This window comes from Diadema antillarum, unplaced genomic scaffold (assembly GCF_040938485.1).
Source record: "Diadema antillarum isolate AM-2024a unplaced genomic scaffold, OU_Dant_1.0 scf00000128, whole genome shotgun sequence".
Lineage (NCBI taxonomy): Eukaryota > Metazoa > Echinodermata > Echinoidea > Diadematoida > Diadematidae > Diadema > Diadema antillarum.
Window position 1 is genome coordinate 4824932 of NW_027271017.1, and position 23418 is coordinate 4848349.

Sequence of the window (23418 nt, forward strand, 5' to 3'; positions counted from 1 at the left end):
TGCCTTCCTGGTGTTCCATAGAGCATCCATGCCAAACAACATGCGTAAAGTTATATTTTGTATAGTCTGGAGTCTTTGCAGGTCGCACGTGTGTTCCCTTTCATCCATGCACGTGATGGAACAGTAGTCAAAGTGTGGATGAATAATTATTTTGTTCAAATACACAGCTGTCTTTTCAAAGCTTCTGTAATTGAAGAACCCTTCTATGTTTAACCTGAGTAATAATGTGACTTCAAAGAACGAAGTGTAACTCCAGTGTTGTATCATGTTACTCTCCCTAATCTGGAGCCATTCACGTTTTCTTTACTGAATCCATCATGGCGCAAAATCACCCCCCCCCCCCCGTTTTACTTGATATGAAATGACATAAAAAAAGTTGACATCAACAGATACCGACGTAGACAGCGTAACTTTAGTTGGCTTGGAAACAATCCTTGACTCGTATCACGCTCGGATCACTCGTACAGCTATCGTAGTAAATTCGATGTTGCCTCGTAGATCACTCATGCGCAGCTCATTAAAATTGACAAATTTCACGCGAGTTCAAGCTCGCGCAGCTCGTCACAACTCGAGACTCTAACTCGGCTAAGTGGGAACCTTGCTACACTCGCGATAATTCGTGTAAAGCTCTTCATGTAACTCGGGATAACTTTAGAGTTTAGATCGAGCTCTGCGACTTAAAACGACTGTTGTATTAGCTAATTCAGAGTGCATTGCACTGACCTATTAATATGGAATTATTCACATTTTCCCAGCGTTTTCAAGACAGAAGACATTCATTTAACCCTAAACTCACGTGCACGTGCACAAATAGGTCACTGCCATTACATTTCTAGAACTACGTAAAAATTAAGACAAAAAAACATGCCTTGGCTCAAGAAATCCAAGAAAAAACCGGAAAAGGAAATGGAGATCAATCAAGCAATGGTAGAAGTAGAGGTAGAAGAGCAGGAAGAGACAGTAGAAACAGAACAAATCATCCGTGATGAGCTACAGAGGCAGTCAAAAGACCAAGCCTCTAAACAAGACCCACAAGACCAGGTCCCAGTAGAAGAAAATGGGAGAAAAGACCCCACTGGAGGCCAAAACGAACATCAGGGATTGCGCGAACTCATAACAGGCTCGTAACGGGCTCGTAACAAGCTCTTTATAACTCGATGAAAGCTCGGTTTAAGATCGTACACAGGTCATCACAACTCACACCAAGGTCGGTGTGACTCGTATCACGCTCGGCTCACTCGTACAGCTATCGTAGTAAACTGGATGTTGCCTCGTAGATCACTCATGCGCAGCTCATTAAAATTGTTAAATTTCAAGCGAATTCACGCGAGTCCAAGCTTGCGCAGCTCGGCACAACTCGAGACTCCAACTCGGGTAAGTGGAAACCTTGCTGGTAGTAGAGTCGTAGTGCTCGTATCGCACTCTTCAAAACTCGAGCAGAACTCACGTGTATACTTGAAGGTGGCGAGTTACGAAGAGTTCATCGCGAACTTCGTACCAGTATTGAGAGTTTGTTACGAGTAGTACGAGTATATTACCAGTTTAAAACGAGGTCAGCACGACTTACTTCGAGTTAGGGAATATTTTGAACATGTTCAAAAATTTTGGAACCACTCGCGAGTTCACGGGGAGCTTTGCAGATTCACTACGAGTTACGCCGAGTCGTGCCGACTTATCGCGATTTATCACGAGTTACATGACGAGCTTAGAGGGATCGTATAGTTTTGGTTGAGACCTAATTTCAGGTTTCTAACATTTTTGTGAGATAATGAGATACCTCTTATGAAATATGAAAGAACATGTAATTCTATGAGCAATTCAACGTTTATTTAATGAACATTGGTTTTGAAATGGCTGAAATATTAAAAAAAAAAAACAACCAAGCGATTCTAATAAAGTGTGGGACCCACACTTTATTACGATCGCTTTTGTTTTACTTTGTTTTTGGATGTGTCAGTCATTCCAAACCTGATTTTCATCAAATAAACTTCGAATTCTTGTTTTTATGGTATGTTCGGTACTATATCATAAGTGTTTTCGTGGTATCGCGCAAAAAGTTAAAAGCCCAATTCTCATCTCCACCAATACTGCACCATCCCTTTAAAGCGAGTTATTGCGAGTGCCCCTTTGCGGCAACTCGCCACAACTCTCCAAAGCTAGGCACTGTAACTCGGCTAAGTGGGAACCCTGCTGATCGCGAGTGCCCCTTTGAGGCAACTCGCCACAACTCGCCAAAGCTCGGCACCGTAACTCGGCTAAGTGGAAACCCTGCTGAAATCTTCAACTATTAAATTTTAATCGATTTGTCTGTCTGGATGAGGTGTATATGCTTGCTACGTTCCCGCTTAGCCGAGTGAACCGAGCGCGATACGACTCACACTGAGCTTAGTATTATGAGTTGGGATGACCAATGTTCGACTTGATTTTTTATGACCTCCCAAAGAGTTATCAAGAGCTCGTTCCAAGCTTTGTACAGGTTTCATTCGATCAAAGGCGTGGGAAACGCAACACTTTTGCCTCTCTCCAAATGGTCGGTGATTTTGTCTCAGTAAGTATACCATATAGCGCGTCTGGCTCCAGAACAAAAGGGACATGGGTTCGATTTCCGAGTCTTACAATATGCACGTATCTCCTTTTTAATAATTTAATGAAATTACTTCAAGGGATCAGTATTGTGTTCCTGTGCTTGATTGAAGTTACCGTTGCTGATTATTTCTTTACTCATGAATAAAGGCATTGATTTTAAAAGGTGTCTATTATCAGGCATAATTATAATGAAGCTACCAATTTGAGACAAATGTGAGATCCATGCTTAAGAATTGTCTCTAGGAAAAGGGGAGGGTTTCATATTCATTTTAATCTATCTAAATATGAATGTTAAGTGGTAGCAAAAATGATGTGAAATATGATGTATAATGTGACAGCTGAACATGCCTGGGAGCCGCTAGACAAATGCCCTTTACGTTACTAGAGATAAACTTGAAACTGCTCTGGTCAAGTGGAATTAGCTTAAAGGGATCGTATAGTTTTGGTTGAGACCTAATTTCAGGTTGCTAACATTTTTGGCGAGATAATGAGAAACCTCTTATGAAATATGAAAGAGCATGTAATTCTAAGAGGAATTCAACGTTGATTTGATGAAAATTGGCTTTGAAATGGCTAAGATATCCAAAAAAGAGCGATTCTAATAAAGTGTGGGACCCATATTTTATTACTATCGCTTTGTTTTACTTTGTTTTTGGATGTTTCAGTCATTCCAAACCCGATTTTCATCAAATAAACTTTGAATTCCTCTTAAAATGGTATGCTCTGTACTATAAAAGTATTTTCTTGGTATCTCGAAAAAAGTTAAAAGCCCAAATCTCATCTCCACCAATACTGTACCATATACGTATCACCAGTGATACATGCTACTGACTTCTTCAGTAAACCTGTGATGACAGGGGGATATGCTCGCGACTTCTAGCAGCGTTGGGCCGAGTTACGTCGAACCATGTCGAGTTTTTACGAGATTTCCCGAGTTATACATGAAGAACTTTGCGGGAGTTTCGCGAGTGCCTCATTTTACCACATAGGCAACTCGCCCTAATTCGCCACTACAACTCGGCTGAGTGGGAACGTAGTTTTATTGAGATAGGGCACATTGGAGATCGCAGGGCGAATCTGTATCTGGAGGTCAATACCAGTATACAAGCACATTAATGACTTCAGGTTTGCAATTATCATTTCACTACAAAGTCATGGCGAGTTACGAACGGAATAGTTTCATGATCATTATGGCGCTATTTTGCCGCCACTTCCCTTTCTATCTATAGTCTAATGATATTATAGCCTTCCACAAGAATTTCATGTCGAGAACAGAGTCATCAAGTCTAAATTGTAATCAAACAAATCTGTCAGCCTTTTTTTGTTTTTTTTTTGTTTTAAGGAAAATTTCGTTCGTGCTGAAGAAGTAAACTTCATTGTTAACTTATAGCACTGTCTCGAAAAAGGAAAGCGAGTCAAGCAAAAATTTGGACGTGTCACCCCGTGCTGAAGTCCCGTAGTTGCGGACGGGTATGGGAAAATCATATTTTAGTACAGGATTTGTAATAATTATGTGGGTAGGAAATAATCTTTCATTTTGTTTAGGATACTTGTGTTCCTGGACGGAATTTTACTCAAGAAGTTGATGTGAGTTTTCCGGGAATAATTTTCCATGTATGCTAAAATGTTATATTCCTTCTCTGTTAACGATAACTTGTTTCTGTTAAGATTTAAAAAGAAAAATTCTTCGAATCTTTCTTTTGATAGTAATTTTACAAGCAGCCGCCGCAGCCATCAATTTATAAATCTGCCTCTCTAAACATATGTTTTTGAAGCAACACCGAGATGCCACGTAATGATTAATAATCACACACACACAAAAAGAAAAATGTAGATGTATTGCAGACTGTCTCTATAGCATGAAATTTTATCCCAGAGCACACCCTTGAACATCTAAAAGCCAAGTTTTACTGTAAACCCCGAATTAAACTCTTTCCGTGACTCGCGTGGCACCTATGAAGCCCGTTTTAAAAGAGATAATAATTTTATTGAGAAACTGTTTATATAAAAGAAGTATTTGTTCTAATGACTGCATTGTTTTACCCTTTAACTTTTTACCTACCCATGAGACTGTAATTAGAAAAAAAAAAGTTGGATTCAAGCAAAAAGTAAGATTTGAAATAATTTCATAGTACTCTTCATAAGAATAACTCGAATTATTAAGTTTATATATCCCAACATATTTTCTCTCTTTTTTTTTAGTTTGACGATGACCATTACATGGAATAGCTATTAATAGGATGAAAAGATATCGAAACGACATAAAGTGGCTGAAAAAATTCTTAATATTTTTTTTTCATGAGTGTATATCAATGAATGGAAGATTGATACGTAACAGAATGCAATAATTAATATTTCTTGTTTGATCCCCACAAAGCTTCTATAGCAATATTTATTTATTTTATTTATTTATTTATTTCTAATCTTTTGTCAGGGTAGTCCATTCACCAATAAATAGTGGTCTTCCATGGAGCCCTGAATAATGTTGATGAACATAATTATGTACATTAAATAGCAAAACGTATATACAGAAGATGACATAATACAGTGCAGATACATACCAGCATACTGTACATTGCAAAGTAACATCAAAAAGTACATGCCACAGCAAGAGTTCACCAGAATGCCGAAATAACAATTAAAACGCTATACCAGTGGATACACTCGAGCTTGGTTGTGCGCGGATTGGCGTAGGTGGCGTGAGGAGAGTATAAGTCTCCATGACGCCATGATTTGGGGTGATTTTTTTTTTTTTTTGAAAAGGAAATTGAAGAGGCGTTTTATTCATCAAATATCTAAAGCAACCCAGAGGCTGAATTACAGACATTGTTAACAAATGGCCATGAATACATTAAAAATACAAAATACAATGTAGCAATAAAAAAAAAAATGCATAGAACAACAAAGGGTCAATCTTATTCATCTTAACCATTGCACACTGAGATCAACCTATAATACAAAACAAAAACAAATATTACAAATACAACGTCATATATCACTATTCTCAATGATTATCAAAAAAAAATTATATCAATTATGTATGCCGGTCATTTATACTTATTAATACAGATGTTGTTATTCAGTAAATATATAACTCAAATCAACACATTTTACACAAAAATAATCAGTTTGGTTCAAAAAATATTTTCTCACAATCTTCTCTTCCTAAACATAAACTCCAATATCAAACTATATTCAATTTACACACAGCGGATTACATCAAATAAATAAATAAATAAATAAATAAATAAATACTATATTCAAATTATTATAATACATGTATATACGAAAATAGCGTCTGATATTTGCACATCTCTCTCCCTATTTCTCTCTCTCTCTCTCTCTCTTCTAACTCTCATTCCGCTAATATATACACACACAAGAGGTTTCGGATACGGCAGGTTTTACAAGTTTTTTTTTTTAATCTTTTTTTTTTTTTTTTGCAAGCCTTCATCGTCCTGCGTCTTCATGGTGTTTTTTTTTGTTTTTCCTTTTAGATTTAGATTTTTTTTTTGCCCTGTAGGCCTACAGCATTGCTGCTGCGTCTTTCGTCTTTTTTATACATGAAGTTTTTAGTTCGCTACGAAAGTTTCTCAGGTAATTCAAGTCCACAGGAACCGAGAAAGGGAGGATTTTAAATATCCATAAATCATTTCTGATTAACAGTTTGGTTTCGGCAAAAACAACAACAACACACAACCCCCCCCCCCCCACACACACAAAGAAAACAACAAACGGCCACACATCGCAGGCAATGCTGGCCCCCATTGATAAAGTCTCAAAATCCAATCATAAATTTTATCATCATTCTATTTGTGTATTCCTGGACTTATCCAAGGTCTTTGATACCATCGATGACAATATTCATCATAGATTATTCCACAATGGTATCAGAGTAGGACATTGGAGTTCTTCACGAGTTACTTACTAATCGCAAACAATCTGTTCTTATCTAATTCAATTCACTTCACTTCAATTCAATTCAATTCAATTCAATTCAATTCAATCCAATTCAATTCAATTATTTCCATCAAACAAAATTTGTAATGAAATATAGAGCAAACTTTATACTATTCAAAGCTTACCTGATGAAAATCGGTTTTGAAGTGGCTCAGATTTCCAAAAACAAAGTAAAAAAAAAAAAAAAAAAACAACAACAACAACAACAACAAACAACATCGGGCATACGGCAAATTGTTCAGCCTCTCGCACCCAGACTAATTTGAGAAGTTTGTTAGTTTTGTAAGCAGTTATGTTTATGAGCAGAAATCAAAATGCAAGCCTTGCTTATTTTAAGCAGGCTTTCTGTCAATGTTCCAAGAATTTTGATTCGTTTTGTCCTGAAAGTCTCATTATCGTTCTTCACATCACGGTATTTTCCTTTATTACAGTGTTGCACTAATTTTGTGTAATTATGTGTTATGAAATGTCTAAAGCAATTGCATTTTTTGTTTTGTATTGGAAATGGACTAAATGAAATGGAATTTAATACAATATTCTGTTGAATAATTTACATTCATTTACACTGTTGCCCTGGATATACAAAATTTTCTCGCATGGATATCCAACATTTTATGGCATTTATGTTCATTTGAAGTGTCACTTCAAAGATAAATTGGAATGGGTTTACTTGAAAGTACAAGATATTTCCTTGTAAAATCACAACTTGCATTTTTCCCCATCGAAACTTCCCTGACATTCATACAACCATTGTTACAGCAATTATGATATTTTATGTCAAACAAAAGCATTCTCGTTTTGCTGAATGTCTTAAAGATATATATATATATATATATATATACATATATATATATATATATAATCATTACGATTCATGATGTACAGAAAGTTTTTTTCTTTAAAATTTCTTTTGGGTACTAAATAAAAATATATTGTCAAATTAAACGTTTTTCTTACCGTTTCCGTAGTAATGGTCATTGCTTTGCACATGACTTAATAATGTTATGACCCAGATATTTATTGTCATCAAACAGCCGACCCGATCTACCCGACGGCAGCCAGCCAGCAGCTAGCTGGGACAGGTCTCCACGACTCGACCCCATCCCTACGCGGGGATGGAGAACTGACAGGTATGTTGTTAGAGTTCGTGAATTAAAAAGGTGGCTTTGATGTTTTAGGGTTTTACAACAAAAAAATCGAAACGGCACTACTGAAGTCGCCTGCGAGACTTCCTTACTCTTAGATTTGTGTGTATAGATAAATTATATTGTACCAGAAAAATATTTTTCCTTTTAGATTTAGGTTTTTTTTTTTTGGCCCTGTAGGCCTACAGCATTGCTGCTGCGTCTTTCGTCTTTTTTATACATGAAGTTTTTATTTCGCTACGAAAGTTTCTCAGGTAATTCTAGTCCATAGGAACCGAGAAAGGGAGGATTTTAAATATCCATAAATCATTTCTGATTAGCAGTTTGGTTTCGGCAAAAACAACAACAACACACAACCCCCCCCCCACACACACACACAAAGAAAACAACAAACGGCCACACATCGCAGGCAATGCTGGCCCCCATTGATAAAGTCTCAAAATCCAATGATAAATTTTATCATCATTCTATTTGTGTATTCCTGGACTTATCCAAGGTCTTTGATACCATCGATGACAATATTCATCATTGATTATTCCACAATGGTATCAGAGTAGGACATTGGAGTTCTTCACGAGTTACTTACTAATCGCAAACAATCTGTTCTTATCTTTCAATCCAATTCAATTCAATTCAATTCAATTCAATTCAATCCAATTCAATTCAATTATTTCCATCAAACAAAATTTGTAATGAAATATAGAGCAAACTTTATACTATTCAAAGCTTACCTGATGAAAATCGGTTTTGAAGTGGCTCAGATTTCCAAAAACAAAGTAAAAAAAAAAAGCCATCCTGATAAAAGGTGCGTCCAACTTTTTATTAGGATCGTTTTGTTTTTGATATTGCAGCCATTCCAAAACCAATTTTCATAAACTAAACTTTGGATTTCTCTTATCATAATAAAACCACCAATTTTGTTCTCAATTGCTCTTTTTTTATACCGATTAAAAGAAAACACATTTGAATGACTGTTTTGAGATGGCCATTTTGGTAGCCATTTTGAATATCTCTAAGGCTTCAAGGATTCAAGAATTCCATCATGCAGATTTGGATTCAGCACCCTCGAAATGGGGAAGAACCAACATTTGTTTTCACATTTTTGTTCACCATTTATAGAAAGGAAATATACGGGAAATTTTGTTTTATTGGAGCCATTATTATTTTGTGGCTATCTTGCATTGTACTGATTCAGATTCAGCACCCTCGAAATATGGTAAAACTATCAATGTTTTTAATAACATTTCACGATTAAGATGGAGCCTATGGGCATTTCAGAGTTTTTTTTTTTTTTTTTTTTTTTGAGGCCATTTTGGCGGCCATCATGAATGAATATCTCAAAACCCTCGAGAAAGCAGGATTGCGTCATCCAGATTCGGTTAAAAAAATAAAAAACAACAACAACAACAACAACAACAACAACAACAAACAACATCGGGCATACGGCAAATTGTTCAGCCTCTCGCACCCAGACTAATTTGAGAAGTTTGTTAGTTTTGTAAGCAGTTATGTTTATAAGCAGAAATCAAAATGCAAGCCTTGCTTTTAAGCAGGCTTTCTGTCAATGTTCCAAGAATTTTGATTCGTTTTGTCCTGAAAGTCTCATTATCGTTCTTCACATCACGGTATTTTCCTTTATTACAGTGTTGCACTAATTTTGTGTAATTATGTGTTATGAAATGTCTAAAGCAATTGCATATTTTGTTTTGTATTGGAAATGGACTAAATGAAATGGAATTTAATACAATATTCTGTTGAATAATTTACATTCATTTACACTGTTGCCCTGGATATACAAAATTTTCTCGCATGGATATCCAACATTTTATGGCATTTATGTTCATTTGAAGTGTCACTTCAAAGATAAATTGGAATGGGTTTACTTGGAAGTACAAGATATTTCCTTGTAAAATCACAACTTGCATTTTTTCCCCATCGAAACTTCCCTGACATTCATACAACCATTGTTACAGCAATTATGATATTTTATGTCAAACAAAAGCATTCTCGTTTTGCTGAATGTCTTAAAGATATATATATATGTATATATGTATATATATATATATATATATATATATATATATATATATAATTATTACGATTCATGATGTACAGAAAGTTTTTTTCTTTAAAATTTCTTTTAGGTACTAAATAAAAATATATTGTCAAATTAAACGTTTTTTCTTACCGTTTCCGTAGTAATGGTCATTGCTTTGCACATGACTTAATAATGTTATGACCCAGATATTTATTGTCATCAAACAGCCGACCCGATCTACCCGACGGCAGCCAGCCAGCAGCTAGCTGGGACAGGTCTCCACGACTCGACCCCATCCCTACGCGGGGATGGAGAACTGACAGGTATGTTGTTAGAGTTCGTGAATTAAAAAGGTGGCTTTGATGTTTTAGGTTTTTGCAACAAAAAAATCGAAACGGCACTACTGAAGTCGCCTGCGAGACTTCCTTACTCTTAGATTTGTGTGTATAGATATAATTATATTGTACCAGAAAAATAAAATAAGGTCTGTAGGCTAACTGTAACTACTGGGGAGGTATCTGATTTTTCTTGACGATAACTTGAATTCCGATTAGATGTGTCATGTCATTGGATTGTTGTAAAATTGGTATATTGAGATTTATTTTTCATTTCCATTCGTTCACGAAAAACAAGCAAACGTCGAAACAAGTATTGTAAGCAATTAACAAGCATTATTTCATAATGTTCAAGAAATTACATAATAAACATCATGAAGTATAATAAAATATACATAACAAATTATCAAATAACCAAAGTACACTTGAAAGATTGACAAAAAAGTAAGTATTATATATAAATATATAAGTCATAAATATTAAAAGAGTGGCCGCACACACACACACACACACACACACAAGGAAAATGACAAGGTCAAGGAAATAAAAAAAAAAACCAGTGAAATATTACAAAATCAATGGCTTTCACATAGTTCTAGTCCGAGAGTCTTACCGAGTAAAGAGAGTATGAATAATTTTTGTTATCACATTACATTGTATGTTGTAAAACACAGGAACTTTCGACAGGTGCACCCACTCCTCAACGAATCGCCCTACGACAGGCCGGTGGCTGGCCCCAACGAAGTGTTCCCGCCACGACTCGGGGATGGAGAACGCCATGAGCCCGATGGAAGCAAGTCCCCGGGAAAGGCCCTGCGGTGGATATTGCGAATACTGATCTTCTTGTTGCTCGACATCGTTGCGGTAGTTGTTATTACTCTCTTGGTAATACTCACACGAGGTAAGTTGGGTTGCATGAAAACGTCTTTAGTCCGATATGTCATGCTGCAATGACCATCCCGACGAGCAAAGTAAATTTCTTCAAGTGCCTAAGATATTACAGAATAATATTGTATTACAGAGTAATCATATCATAGGCTACCTCCCGAGAACGATTTGAATTGAATCACAAAATGTGCAATGGTGGAAAGGCTGTTGTCAGACAGAATCAAAACTGAACCAACTGCCTATCAAGAAAATTGTGCATGCCAATTGATCTCATTGACTACACGACTGACATGCCTGACAGGAACTTTCTTTGTACTGAAAAAAAAAGAAGCAAACTTTGATTTTGAATGGGCCGTCCGGAGAATTTAGGCTGATTTAATCAATGGCGGAACGAGTTTGATGAGTCCGCGTAGACGTATTAGTCAACGTATTGAGAGTTGATATTCGCGTTTTCCTCGAAGTGCTCATTTCCATGAGAGTAACTAATGAATGTGACGTAAAAAAAAACAAACACTTTCGTGATCCAAAACTGTATCTTGACGTTGTTTTCGTTCTGTTAGAAAATTCGAAGTATCGACCCTTCTTCCCAGATCGCTACTGATCTCTAGTCTTTGCCCTTACATTTTCATTCGAGACGAACCCTTGGCTGAACAAATCGTCTTCTATTCATCATGATTTTCTGACCAAAGTCTTCTATACTTAGAATTTATGGAATCTTCAGCATTCAGCTTTGGCAGTGCTTTAAAAAGAGGCCCTTGCAAGTATAATTTGCCTTCAGCATTGCCTGGTACTGGTTTGAATGGAAGGAAACAACGAGCGCAATAACAAGAAGAGAAATCGGGGTTGACTCGTGATCACTATTATAGACAAAGCTTTATAATAAGCCAGTTCGTAGTTCCACTTTGCGCATGAGCAGAAAAAGGTCATTTGTACCAAGAGGCACGTTGGTTTTTAAATTCACTGAGATAAGCATCTGTCATATAATGATTATTCATGTCATCCTAGTAAATGTTGCTTGCCAGTACATCCACCTGACAGCAAACCTGGTATTTGGCAATATAAATAAAACAAGTTTTTAATGCATTCAAAGCAAAACAATGAAATGGATGCTTCCCCGATGGTTGATTGACGGACCATCCTGGTCACCTGGTCTATGCAAGTTCATTTATTATTTGAACACTAATTCCATGAATTGTTACGACTGGTAAGCTTCCCGGTAGCGACGAATAATGTCTCTTTGAAAACGATTGAAGTGCCTAACCAATTGAGAAAAAAGAAAGGTCATTTGTACCAACGTGCCCATGAGGCTGCGTTCACATAGAAGTATTCGGTATTCTGTATTCGGTATTCGGTACTCGGTATTCGCTATTCGAGCACCGAATACACCGTCACCCGCACCGTCAACTCACCATCCCATGCAGTGAGGATTTCTTCCTCCTACATCCCAGCAAATATTATTAACAATTTCTAAACTGCATCAGAATGTCAGTCTACATGCTTATTTTTGCTAAAGGGCAAATCGAGACCAAAATTGACATTACTTCATAAACGAGAGACGGTATACGCTGCAAGAAAATCGAACAAGTTCGATTCCCACTTTGCTATACTTTTCGCAGCTATTCGGTACTTTCGAATAGTGCCCTCCTATGTGAACCGGTGTGAGGAAATCCTATCGTTCGATTCAAGCTATTCGCGTGCCCTCGAAAAACGAGCCCGAATACCCGAATAGTATACTTCTATGTGAACGCAGCCTGAGCTAATTACGAACTGGCTTATTGCCAAATCACGGCATTGGTACAAGACAAATAAACTTCCAACACTAGATGACGCTGTTGTAGGTGTCCTACTATAACTGCAGCGGTTCCATGACAAGCCGCCAAACATGAATTCTACCCACAAACAAAACATTAACTAAGTCCTCGGGGGAAAATAAGACCGGTTTTGCAGGAGCAAAACTTCATGTCGTGTCACCATTACTGCACAAACACCCTAACCCTGACTGGCAGAGAAAGATGTGAACTATAGTGCAAAAGCTACGACTCCGAAGATCGAAGTTATTCATGAGGTTCATTGTGTCACATAACGACTACATTCTGTTCGTTCGTTTGTGACAGTGTCTGTTATTTTGCTTTCCCGTGCATCCTATTATTACTGATAGATTCGGGCGCGGGAAGAATACAAACGACCACTACTGTCATGACAACAAACAGGAGTACCACCGAGCTGACCACACAGACCATGGGAAGGATAGCTGGTAAGTTTCGTCCTAGCAGCAATAAGCACACGTGTCGTACTTGGATATGCTCTATGAAAGTCAACTGAAAGTGTAGGAATATCTTGCAAAAAGCGAAGTTATAGCCAAACCACTAACTCTCTTCCTAAATAAACGTAGCTCCTGGCACCTCCTTCGACTTTTTTTTTCTTTTTTGAACTTTCTTTCACTTGCCGACAGAACATGTCGGCAGAACAGAATAATCTATATCAAATACAATAGCTATAAAAAAAACCTCTCGAATAATATATTATTTACTCATTATTTATCTAGCGATCCACGTCCAACAAGCTTTGCTTTTTAGTGGATCACTATTTGCCATAATCGTATCTATTTTCCGCACGCCCACGAAGTATATGTATATTGCTCCTCCTAATTATTGTAAATAATATATATGAAGAGTTTGTTCGCAAAAACCGATAGGTCCATTTTTGAAGATTTTGAAGTAGGTCTCTGTCATAAAGTACAAAATAACACCTTTTAAATGATATATTGGTCACTACATGTAAAGGTACATTTTTGAAGTTATGGTCAAAAGAAGCAAAACATTTCTTATGATTCTCTTTATTTTTCTTGACTTTTAATCGCAAATATCTCCATTTGGCAAATATGGACTTATCGGTTTTTGCGAACAAACTCTTCATATATATATATATAATATGTTGTTATATAATTTATCTCGGATACTACATGAATCTTTTGCAAATGTTTGAACAATATTAATTCATGACATGTATACTTTGTACTACGTTTTGATTTTCGTTGATTGGAAATAAACTATGATTGAATGAATGAATGAATGTCTAAATATTGAAAATATGCATTTTGGAGAAATTGTATAAAATTCACACGTAAATATTGTCACGTTCTATTTCGATTTGCCTCGTTGACAAATGATTATATTTTTTTCTAGTCTTTGCATGACCCTTGATTTAAACGACCAATCTTAGGTACAGAATACGATAGTCTATATTCCTGGAGGAGGATTTCTATATTAAATACAAATGATTGTACTAACAGATGTGAATTCAGTGTCTGACAGTTTGCAACTGATGGAGAGTTGGTTATTCCTCCTTTGACATGTTGTAAGTTTATTACTATTACATACCATCCTTTCAACGAATGACTAACACGCAGTGTTCTTATTTCCACAAGCACCTGTCCCGGTAACCGGCAGCATATCACTCGCCAACAAAACCTTTATTCCGGACTACTCGTCACCAACTTCGCGAGCTTACATGGAATTAGAGGAAGCTATAATCCTATCGGTAAGAAAGAAATTTCGCATTTGGATCCAACAGCGATAGTATCTTTGATACATTAACAATGACTGTATTGATGCAATACACATAAAGAATACGGTTGAAGAATTTCGCGAACAGAATGCAAATACACTGCCCTACCTTGACGCAAGAAAACGTACGTAATAACTTAAGTACTATTCCAATCTATATATATTATAGACTTTTTTAAAAATTAGATCTATCCTATTATCTACTTGGATGCCAACAACAAACTTTCGCAGAAGTATGCAATTTCCTGTACAATTAATGTCAATCTGATAATCAATAAATTACACGTTCATTGTGCTAATGATATAGAAAGTATGCACACACACATACAAACACACACATACAAACAGACACGTTTATACACACATACGCACACACACACTAACACACATTTTAGGCCTATTGTGATATCTATATGAATACATCTGCATACATGGACATGATTGATTTACGTTTTATCTGATGGCAGTGAAATTATCTGCTGACACTGCGCTTTGCTGTTTACTCTGTATATCAAACCAATAGATTAATGAGGCGTTTGGTGCCGATGAAGCAGCTTCAACATACGGAGGGACAGAAGTCATAGGCTTCTCGTAAGTAACGCCTAGCAGTGATATGCTTCTCGTAAGTAACGCTTAGCAGTGATATGCTTCTCGTAAGTAACACGGCCTCAGTCAATACGTAGCACGTTTAGTCTGTCGCTAACAACTATCAAATATAGCAAATGGTGTAAGTTGTGATTCATCCAGGTAACGATCAATAAAGGAACCAAAATTAAATCAATTCATCTGGACTTACTGTAATTAAAACAGTAAGTCCAGATGAATTGATTTTATTTTGGTTCCTTTATCAAATATAGCGCATATAATGTCTGGTCGTTTTCAGAGGGGGTCGATCACAACATAGTTAGTCGGTGATTCCTCTTCGATTGTCATTATTTTGCAAACACCTCGGGTAGATACACTAATTGCAATCATTGATTTATATATAGTTGATGAAGATAATAAGATGACTGCCTAAAAACAGTTAGTGAAATCAGGTAATCATTCACATTTCGGCATGTCTGCACAATTGATTGTCAAGGCAAATGCAGCTGTGGCCAACCTCTTCACAGTCCTTTCACTGCCTATAAGGTTAGCATTTTATCCCTATGTTGCCAGAAAATTCGGACATCTAATATCTTTATAGAATAATAGACAAACTTGAGTTTTATGAATGTAAGGTATGTTTTGGGACGAAGACTATTTAATCTTCAAACTCGTCTTTGAATCTCAGCTTCAAGTATGATAAGACTCTAAAGAAATGGCTGAAAATCATTTATTTTGCAATCATTTCTCGTGTGGGTGTGTGTGTGTGTGGTGTACGTGACGTTTGTCCAGACCCGGAAGTGTCGTTGTCCACTTTGTGATCACCTTACAATACCAGCAGGAGATACCGTGCAACGATGGAACGTCTGAAGGTTTTCAAAACCTGCGCGAACAGGCAAGGGACATTAAAAAAAAACGTTCGTCATTACATTCTAGTGTGTGTGTATGTATGTGTGTGTGATCGTTTATTCGTTCGGCATTGACATATTTCCTATGCTGTTGTCTTATATAAATTGCTGATATAGATTCATTTTTTAACTTCTCAAGAAATGTTTAGGAAATCGTAAGCAGAAGTTTAACCACAGTTTAAACTGTAATTTTTGTTTTTGTGAATGATTGTTATATTGTATTCTATAACACACACACACACACACACACGCACACACACAAAATCCTTATACCTTTTATAACATTGTTTTGTGACGTTAGTTTGTAGGGTCATTATTCCTTAAGATTCTTTAGTATTGTTAGTTGAGATTAGGTACGTCATTTTATAGGCAAGTTATAATCCTAAAAAAAATAAAAAATGAAGTGAAAAAGTTAGTTATTTTGAAGGTCCTATACAGACTAGTTTTGATTGGCATCAAACAGTAATTTCAAGGGTTCTATGTACATTCTATACACTTACTTCAGTGCACACACACAAACACACATAAATACGCAAACGCGGATTACGAAGACACGTACACATACACTGTCCCGTGAAAAGGAATTAAACTCCGAAACTTCTCCAAGTCTCATGTAATACTGGCAGTGAAATATTATCATTGAATACAGTTTTTAGTTTAAGCTGTTACCATTCTGAAAGAATCTGATCCATTATGTGCTATCATAGATTATAAACAGACAGTAGATTTGTGGGATATGGCGCTCCGAATGAGCTTTTTTTTTCATAAATTAATAACCAGCAACAAAGTATCATTTTACAGTCCTGCTTTGTTGCTACATGCATCTTATTAGCCTAAACTAATGACGGCCTTACCTTTAAAGCGGGGAGTCGTTTCCTGTTGGCACTTGTTATTTTCTTTTTCTAGCTTTTTCTAACACGGAGACATAAAAGACGATCGCTGGATGTGTATAATTTTACCAGACGCGCCGATGAATAGAATTTTCTACTGCTTGAGCTAAAAATTTCAGGCGCAATAAAGCCATCGCTGCAATATGCAATATTTTTTTCATATTTGAAATACGTTTGTAGAGCTTGGCTTTGCTGCTATATTTTGACAGTTTTCAGACACTGCGACAAGTTCTGTAAGGAGGGTTCTGGAAGCGGCAACAAGCGACAACTCCCAGTCTGTGCTGGTCAGTCTAGGAGGAAACCTGAAATCCGTTGCCAGCAGTCTGACAGGTATTGTTGAATTTTTCGAAGTGACATCACTTGAACCTCGCCGCTATATACATCTACCACAGATAGTGTTTATATAACTGAAGCGTATGAAGGATTGTGGTGTAAAGAAGGTCCTTACAATTTATAACGAGGATTCTAAGGGCTGGGGGTGGGGGGGGGGGGGTGGGGTAGGGTGTTTAAACTTAGATAAAGTGGATTTTTGTTAAAAGAAAAAAAAAACCAAGAAGAAAATATGAAGAGTTTGTTTGCAAAATCCGGTAAGTCCATTTTTGAAGATTTTGAAGTACAATCTCTGTCATAAAGTACAAAATAATACCTCTTGAATGATACATTTGTCACTACATAATAAAGGTACATTCTTGAAGTTATGGTCAAAAGAAGCAAAAAAAAAATTCTTATTATTCTCTTTATTTTTCTTGACCTTTAATCGCAAATATCTCCATTTGGCAGATATGGACTTATCGGTTTTTGCAAACAAACTCTTCATATCTTTAATCATATCTCTTAGGCCAGGTGCCAGGAGAGTTACATTTTTAAATGTTAAAGTCGATCCATTCTTTACCTTTGATAGTTTGGTTTGAAGTATTTATCAGCAAGAAGGAACAATCTCTGATATGATTTGTGCTAGAGTATGTTAATTTTGAGGATTAACTCACAAGAGAGGGAGGATGTGGGAAAGGGTATCCCTCATCCTACCTGAGGGACCCTTTGTATTTATCAACAAAATCTGGTGGGTTGACGTTGGTATTGTAATATCTATGCTGCACGGAAGAAACCCCGCCCAAAACTGAATGCTCTCGTGGCTTTCATATACGTAGAGACCAATTTACTTCCATGTAATAATAAGTAAGCGGGGAACTCTTGAATATTTGAAGTTTGGAGACCGCAGATTTGATGCGTCATTTTGATGGAATGTTTGGAATATTTCCGAGCAAGGAAAAAATTGATAAAGATGAATATCCATGGCAAATGTGAATAATTAAAGGATTCATTAAGTACTATGTCTATGGAAATCGATAGCCCCTACCGATTTTGACATCATAAATGACAGTGAATGGAGTGGTGACAGTATTTCAAGAAGCCAGCCTGTCCGGATGGCTGTGGATAGGTTTCAGCCTAAAAGTTCGTGAACACTGATCTGAAACATGACGATTATTACTTTAATAAGTTTGAAGGATTTACCCGCGCCTTGCCTACCAAAGAGTTGATCCTGTACATCAACACATCAGCTTTTTTTTTATTTAAACGCACGTGTATAGTCGTTTACAGTTTTACAGTTATGTAACCTACACCACAAGGTGCGTACGTGTTTTAATCCTTCTTTCATGGTGTCTGCTATGAAATATCGCAGTTGACCTCTATCAACATACTGTAATCAACCCCAGAGGAAGAGCCGATGAAACCGAAGGCCACCGGGGAAAGTATATTATAGTCAAGCAACAAAGCCTATTATACGTGCTTACTTAAGACGATGTCATCACAATACAAATTGTTCCATGTAATCTGATTAAAAACTAGAATTTGGTACTGGGTACATATTCTTGACGATTTTCTTTTTTAAGTGAGTGTCGTAAGTTATTTCAGATAAAGATAGTTGCATTCATTATTTATAGATAAAATATAAAGATATAATGTGATTGCTTGATGTGTGCCATTTAAAATATGAACAAACATAATTAATTGCTGAATGTATGTTATTTGTTGATACTTTTCTCCGCCCAGATATTGTAATTGCATGGCTGGATCTTGATTGTGACATGGCTGGAAATGCATCAGAGGGAACAACAACAGACCTCTCAGCAACAGGTGTCATTGTGGTCTCTTCCAACTTGGACATAATATATAGGAATTTGATATCTCAAGGCTATGTTTTGAAAAGCTATGTTTTATATGATAATGGTTTTTTTGTCTTCTTTGTCATGGGTAACGAATACTTGCAACTATAAACAAATCTTGAAGATGTCTTGAATTTTGTATGTATTTTTGATATTGATTACTTTTTCTGATAAGTTATTTCGACCCTTATTGCAGGAAGTGTTTGGAAGGGTTGTGAAATAGGTTTGTTATGATCAGACACACACACTCTCTCACAATAATAATTAAAAAAAAAATTATTCCTTATACCTTGCCTTTCTTCGTCAGTTGATTTGATTAAACTGTTTACTTGGCTGCTAGAAACATTGTATGATATAGCAAAAACCTTCAAATCAGTTTGGAAAAAAAAAACCCTTTAGTAGCTATTTGTGCCTTTATAGTGAGATCGTTTTTTGCCAGTTCCTTTATCGACATTCATCACCCATCACCAGAAAGAAGACGTGCATTCCGCAACAGCAATCTCTGTCAATAAAGTACAATGCACTGAAAAGCGTGCGCTTTCTTATTCTTTTCCCCATCGAAGTCGTAATTTTTCATTACAATCCTACTCATCACCACAGCCTTCATCGTTGACATGATTTATCTAAAATTTCACGACAGCTAAAGAGCTGGTATAGTTTAGGCAAAGATGGGGCTACGGGTCCAATCTTTTTAGTGATAGATCATGACCAACTTGTTATGATATGTGAAATAGCATATAATTCTACGTGGAATGAAATAGAGGAATTGAATATTTAATGAATATAATCACTAAGCAATTGTCCTTTGATTCTGTTACTAAAAAGGAGAAGAAATAAAGCAATATGTTTTTGATATACAACACGGAAATTTTAACAGTTAAGCCAGACAGAATAAGAATTTATGATACTGTTTTGATGTCCACTTTTCGTCCTCAGAGTACTTTCCCGTTGAAATATCAACCTCGAATGATACTGCCACGGTTCCAGTGAACACTACTCAAGCAGTTGACACGACTGACAGCCACACTACTGCGGATTCGGGACCGACCGGTGTCACGCCATATTCAGTTCCGACCAGTGTTACATCGGATTCAGGTCCGACAAGTATTACATCGGATTCAGGTGAGAAGACCAATGTTACATTTGATTCCGGTACGACTATTGTTACATCTGATTCAGTTCCGACCATTGTTACCGCGGATTCAGGTCCGACCAGTTTTAAGTCGAATTCAGTTCCGATCAGTGTAACATCGGATTCAGGTCCGACAGGTGTTATATCGGATTTAGGTTCGACATTGTGTTAGATCGAATTATGTTAGATTGGATTCAGGTCCGACGAGTGTTAAATCGGATTTCAACGATCTCAACTCACGAACGAAAATTTTCATAGCTCACCAATAATCAACTTTTTTATGTATTGTTCTGGTATTGATTCATCTATGAAAGTCTTTAAAATGCCGGAAAAAATGAATGCCATGTTTGCATGATGTTTCAATAGAACTTTATCACCTTCCCAAATTTGGATAGAATTTAACCATGTACCATGTTAAAAATGAAGGTGAACTCCCTGTTATCAAGGGCTAATCATCAAGTAATCCTCATTTTTCGTTCGCCGTTGATAGTGAGTGACGATGTGTTGTGGGAGAATAAGTGAAGAGTTTGTTCGCAAAAAAACCGATAAGTCCATTTTTGAAGATTTTGAAGTACGATCTCTGTCATAAAGTACAAAATAATACCTTTTAAATGATATATTGGTCACCATAAAGGTACATTTTTGAAGTTATGGTCAAAAGAAGCAAAATTTTTTCCTATTATTCTCTTTATTTTTCTTGACCTTTAATCGCAAATATCTCCATTTGACAAATATGGATATATCGGTTTTTGCGAACAAACTCTTCAAGTATTATGTATGCTACTTTTTGAAGAATTGTCAGTTCCCTTTTGAATTAATGTTATGCCTTGACAAACTGCAGTCTGGAACGCTACCCCCCCCCCCCCCCCCACTGCTTACAATTGTACATGGTATATATAATCTGTATATTATCCATATATAACTCCCACCCACTGCCCTTCGCCATACTGCCATTACCCCAGGGAACGTAATCAGTTCTCAAAATCTTAAGTTTGCAATTCTTACTTGTCTGTAACCATATGGTTCGATTTTTTATCCATAACCTATTCAAAATGATAAAATTGGAAGTAAATCATTGTACAGATCGACCGTGTTCTAAATATTTCAACAAAAAATTGCAAGAGACTTGAACTCTACGAATGGAAATGCTTTCATTTGACAAGGGGCTTCGTCACCATGCCCCCCCCCCCCCAAAAAAAAAATGAAATACTCAGTAATACCTATCATGTGATACTATAATTTCCGGCGTAAGGCATAATTTTCGTTTTCTAACGTTTGGCCCCCCACCACCGATCCCTCCACACTCCTTATATTCATTCGTTGCCACTCGTTGAAATATTCCTTGGAAGATTGCATCGTCTTCACATTGTGCAATTGTGTTTATTCAGTAAGCAGAGAAGCTGAGACTACTGAGGAAACGACTGATGTGACTACAGAATCGACAACAGCAGTTCATACAACGCTTCAGACAACCAAAACTTCTACAGGGTCTACAACTGCTCCTGTAACAACAGTGGACACGACTATTCAAACAACTGATGCTACTACTGAGTCAACAACTGTTCTTGTATCAACAGTGGACACAACGGTTCAAACTACTGAAGTTACTACTGAGTCAACAACTACTCCTGTAACAACAGTGGACACAACTGTTCAAACTACTAAAGTAACTACTGAGTCAATAACTGCCCCTGTAACAACATTAGACACAACTGTTCAAACTACTGAAGTCACTACTGAGTCTACAACAGCTCCTGTAACAACAGTGGACACAACTGTTCAAACTACTGAAGTCACTATTGAGTCTACAACGGTTCCTGTGACAACGGTGGACACAACTGTTCAAACAACTGAAGTTACTACAGAGTCAACAACTACTCCTGTAACAACAGTGGGCACAACCACTGTTCAAACTACTGAAGTAACTACTGAGTCAACAACTGCCCCTGTAACAACAGTAGACACAACTGTTCAAACTACTGAAATCACTACTGAGTCAACAACTGCCCCTGTAGCAACAGTAGACACAACTGTTCAAACTACTGAAGTTACTACTGAGTCTACAATAGCCCCTGTAACAACAGTGGACACAACTGTTCAAACTACTGAAGTCAATACTGAGTCTACAACAGCTCCTGAAACAAAAGTGGACACAACTGTTCAAACTACAGAATTTACTACAACTGAGTCAACAACTACTCTTGTAACAACGGTGGACACAACTGTTCAAACTACTGAAGTAACTACTGAGTCAACAACAGCTCCTGTAACAACAGTGGAAACAACTGTTCAAACTACTGAAGTCACTACTGAGTCTACAACGGTTCCTGTAACAACAGTGGACACAACTGTTCAAACTACTGAATTTACTACTGAGTCAACAACTACTCTTGTAACAACGGTGGACACAACTGTTCAAACTACTGAAGTTACTACTGAGTCAACAACTACTCCTGTAACAACAGTGGACACAACTGTTAAAACTACTGAATTCACTACTGAGTCTACATTAACTCCTGTAACAACAGTGGAAACAACTGTTCAAAGTACTGAAGGTACAACTGAGTCAACAACTACTCCTGTAACAACAGTGGAAACAACTGTTCAAACTACTGAAGTCACTACTGAGTCAACAACTACTCCTGTAACAACAGTGGACACAACTGTTCAAACTACTGAAGTCACTACTGAGTCAACAACAGCTCCTGTAACAACAGTGGACACAACTGTTCAAAGTACTGAAGTAAATACTGAGTCAACAACCACTTCTTTTACAACAGTGGACACAACTGTTCAAAGTACTGAAATAACTACTGAGTCAACAGCAGCTCCTGTAACAACAGTGGACACAACTGTTCAAACTACTGAATTTACTACTGAGTCAACAACTACTCTTGTAACAACGGTGGACACAACTGTTCAAACTACTGAAGTAACTACTGAGTCAACAACTGCCCCTGTAACAACAGTGGACACAACTGTTCAAACTACTGAAGTTACTACTGAGTCAACAACTACTCCTGTAACAACAGTGGACACACCTGTTCAAAGTACTGAAGGTACAACTGAGTCAACAACTACTCCTTTTACAACAGTGGACACAACTGTTCAAAGTACTGAATTTACTACTGAGTCAACAACTACTCCTGTAACAACGGTGGACACAACTGTTCAAACTACTGAAGTAACTATTGAGTCAACAACTGCCCCTGTAACAAAA

The 23418-nt window shown here is 36.9% G+C and overlaps 1 protein-coding gene across 1 annotated transcript in view; it reads left to right on the plus strand.

Annotated features, from left to right (window-relative positions):
- Nucleotides 1-864: 864 nt before the first annotated feature.
- Nucleotides 865-23418, plus strand: part of LOC139720500 (scavenger receptor cysteine-rich domain-containing protein DMBT1-like) — a 125783-nt gene continuing 103229 nt past the window's right edge. The window contains exons 1-7 of the mRNA XM_071631853.1: nt 865-1120; nt 7581-7676; nt 9957-10059; nt 10739-10965; nt 13111-13206; nt 17111-17185; nt 20003-20188. Of these exons, the coding sequence (XP_071487954.1) occupies nt 865-1120; nt 7581-7676; nt 9957-10059; nt 10739-10965; nt 13111-13206; nt 17111-17185; nt 20003-20188 (1039 nt within the window). The remainder of the gene's footprint in view (nt 1121-7580; nt 7677-9956; nt 10060-10738; nt 10966-13110; nt 13207-17110; nt 17186-20002; nt 20189-23418) is intronic.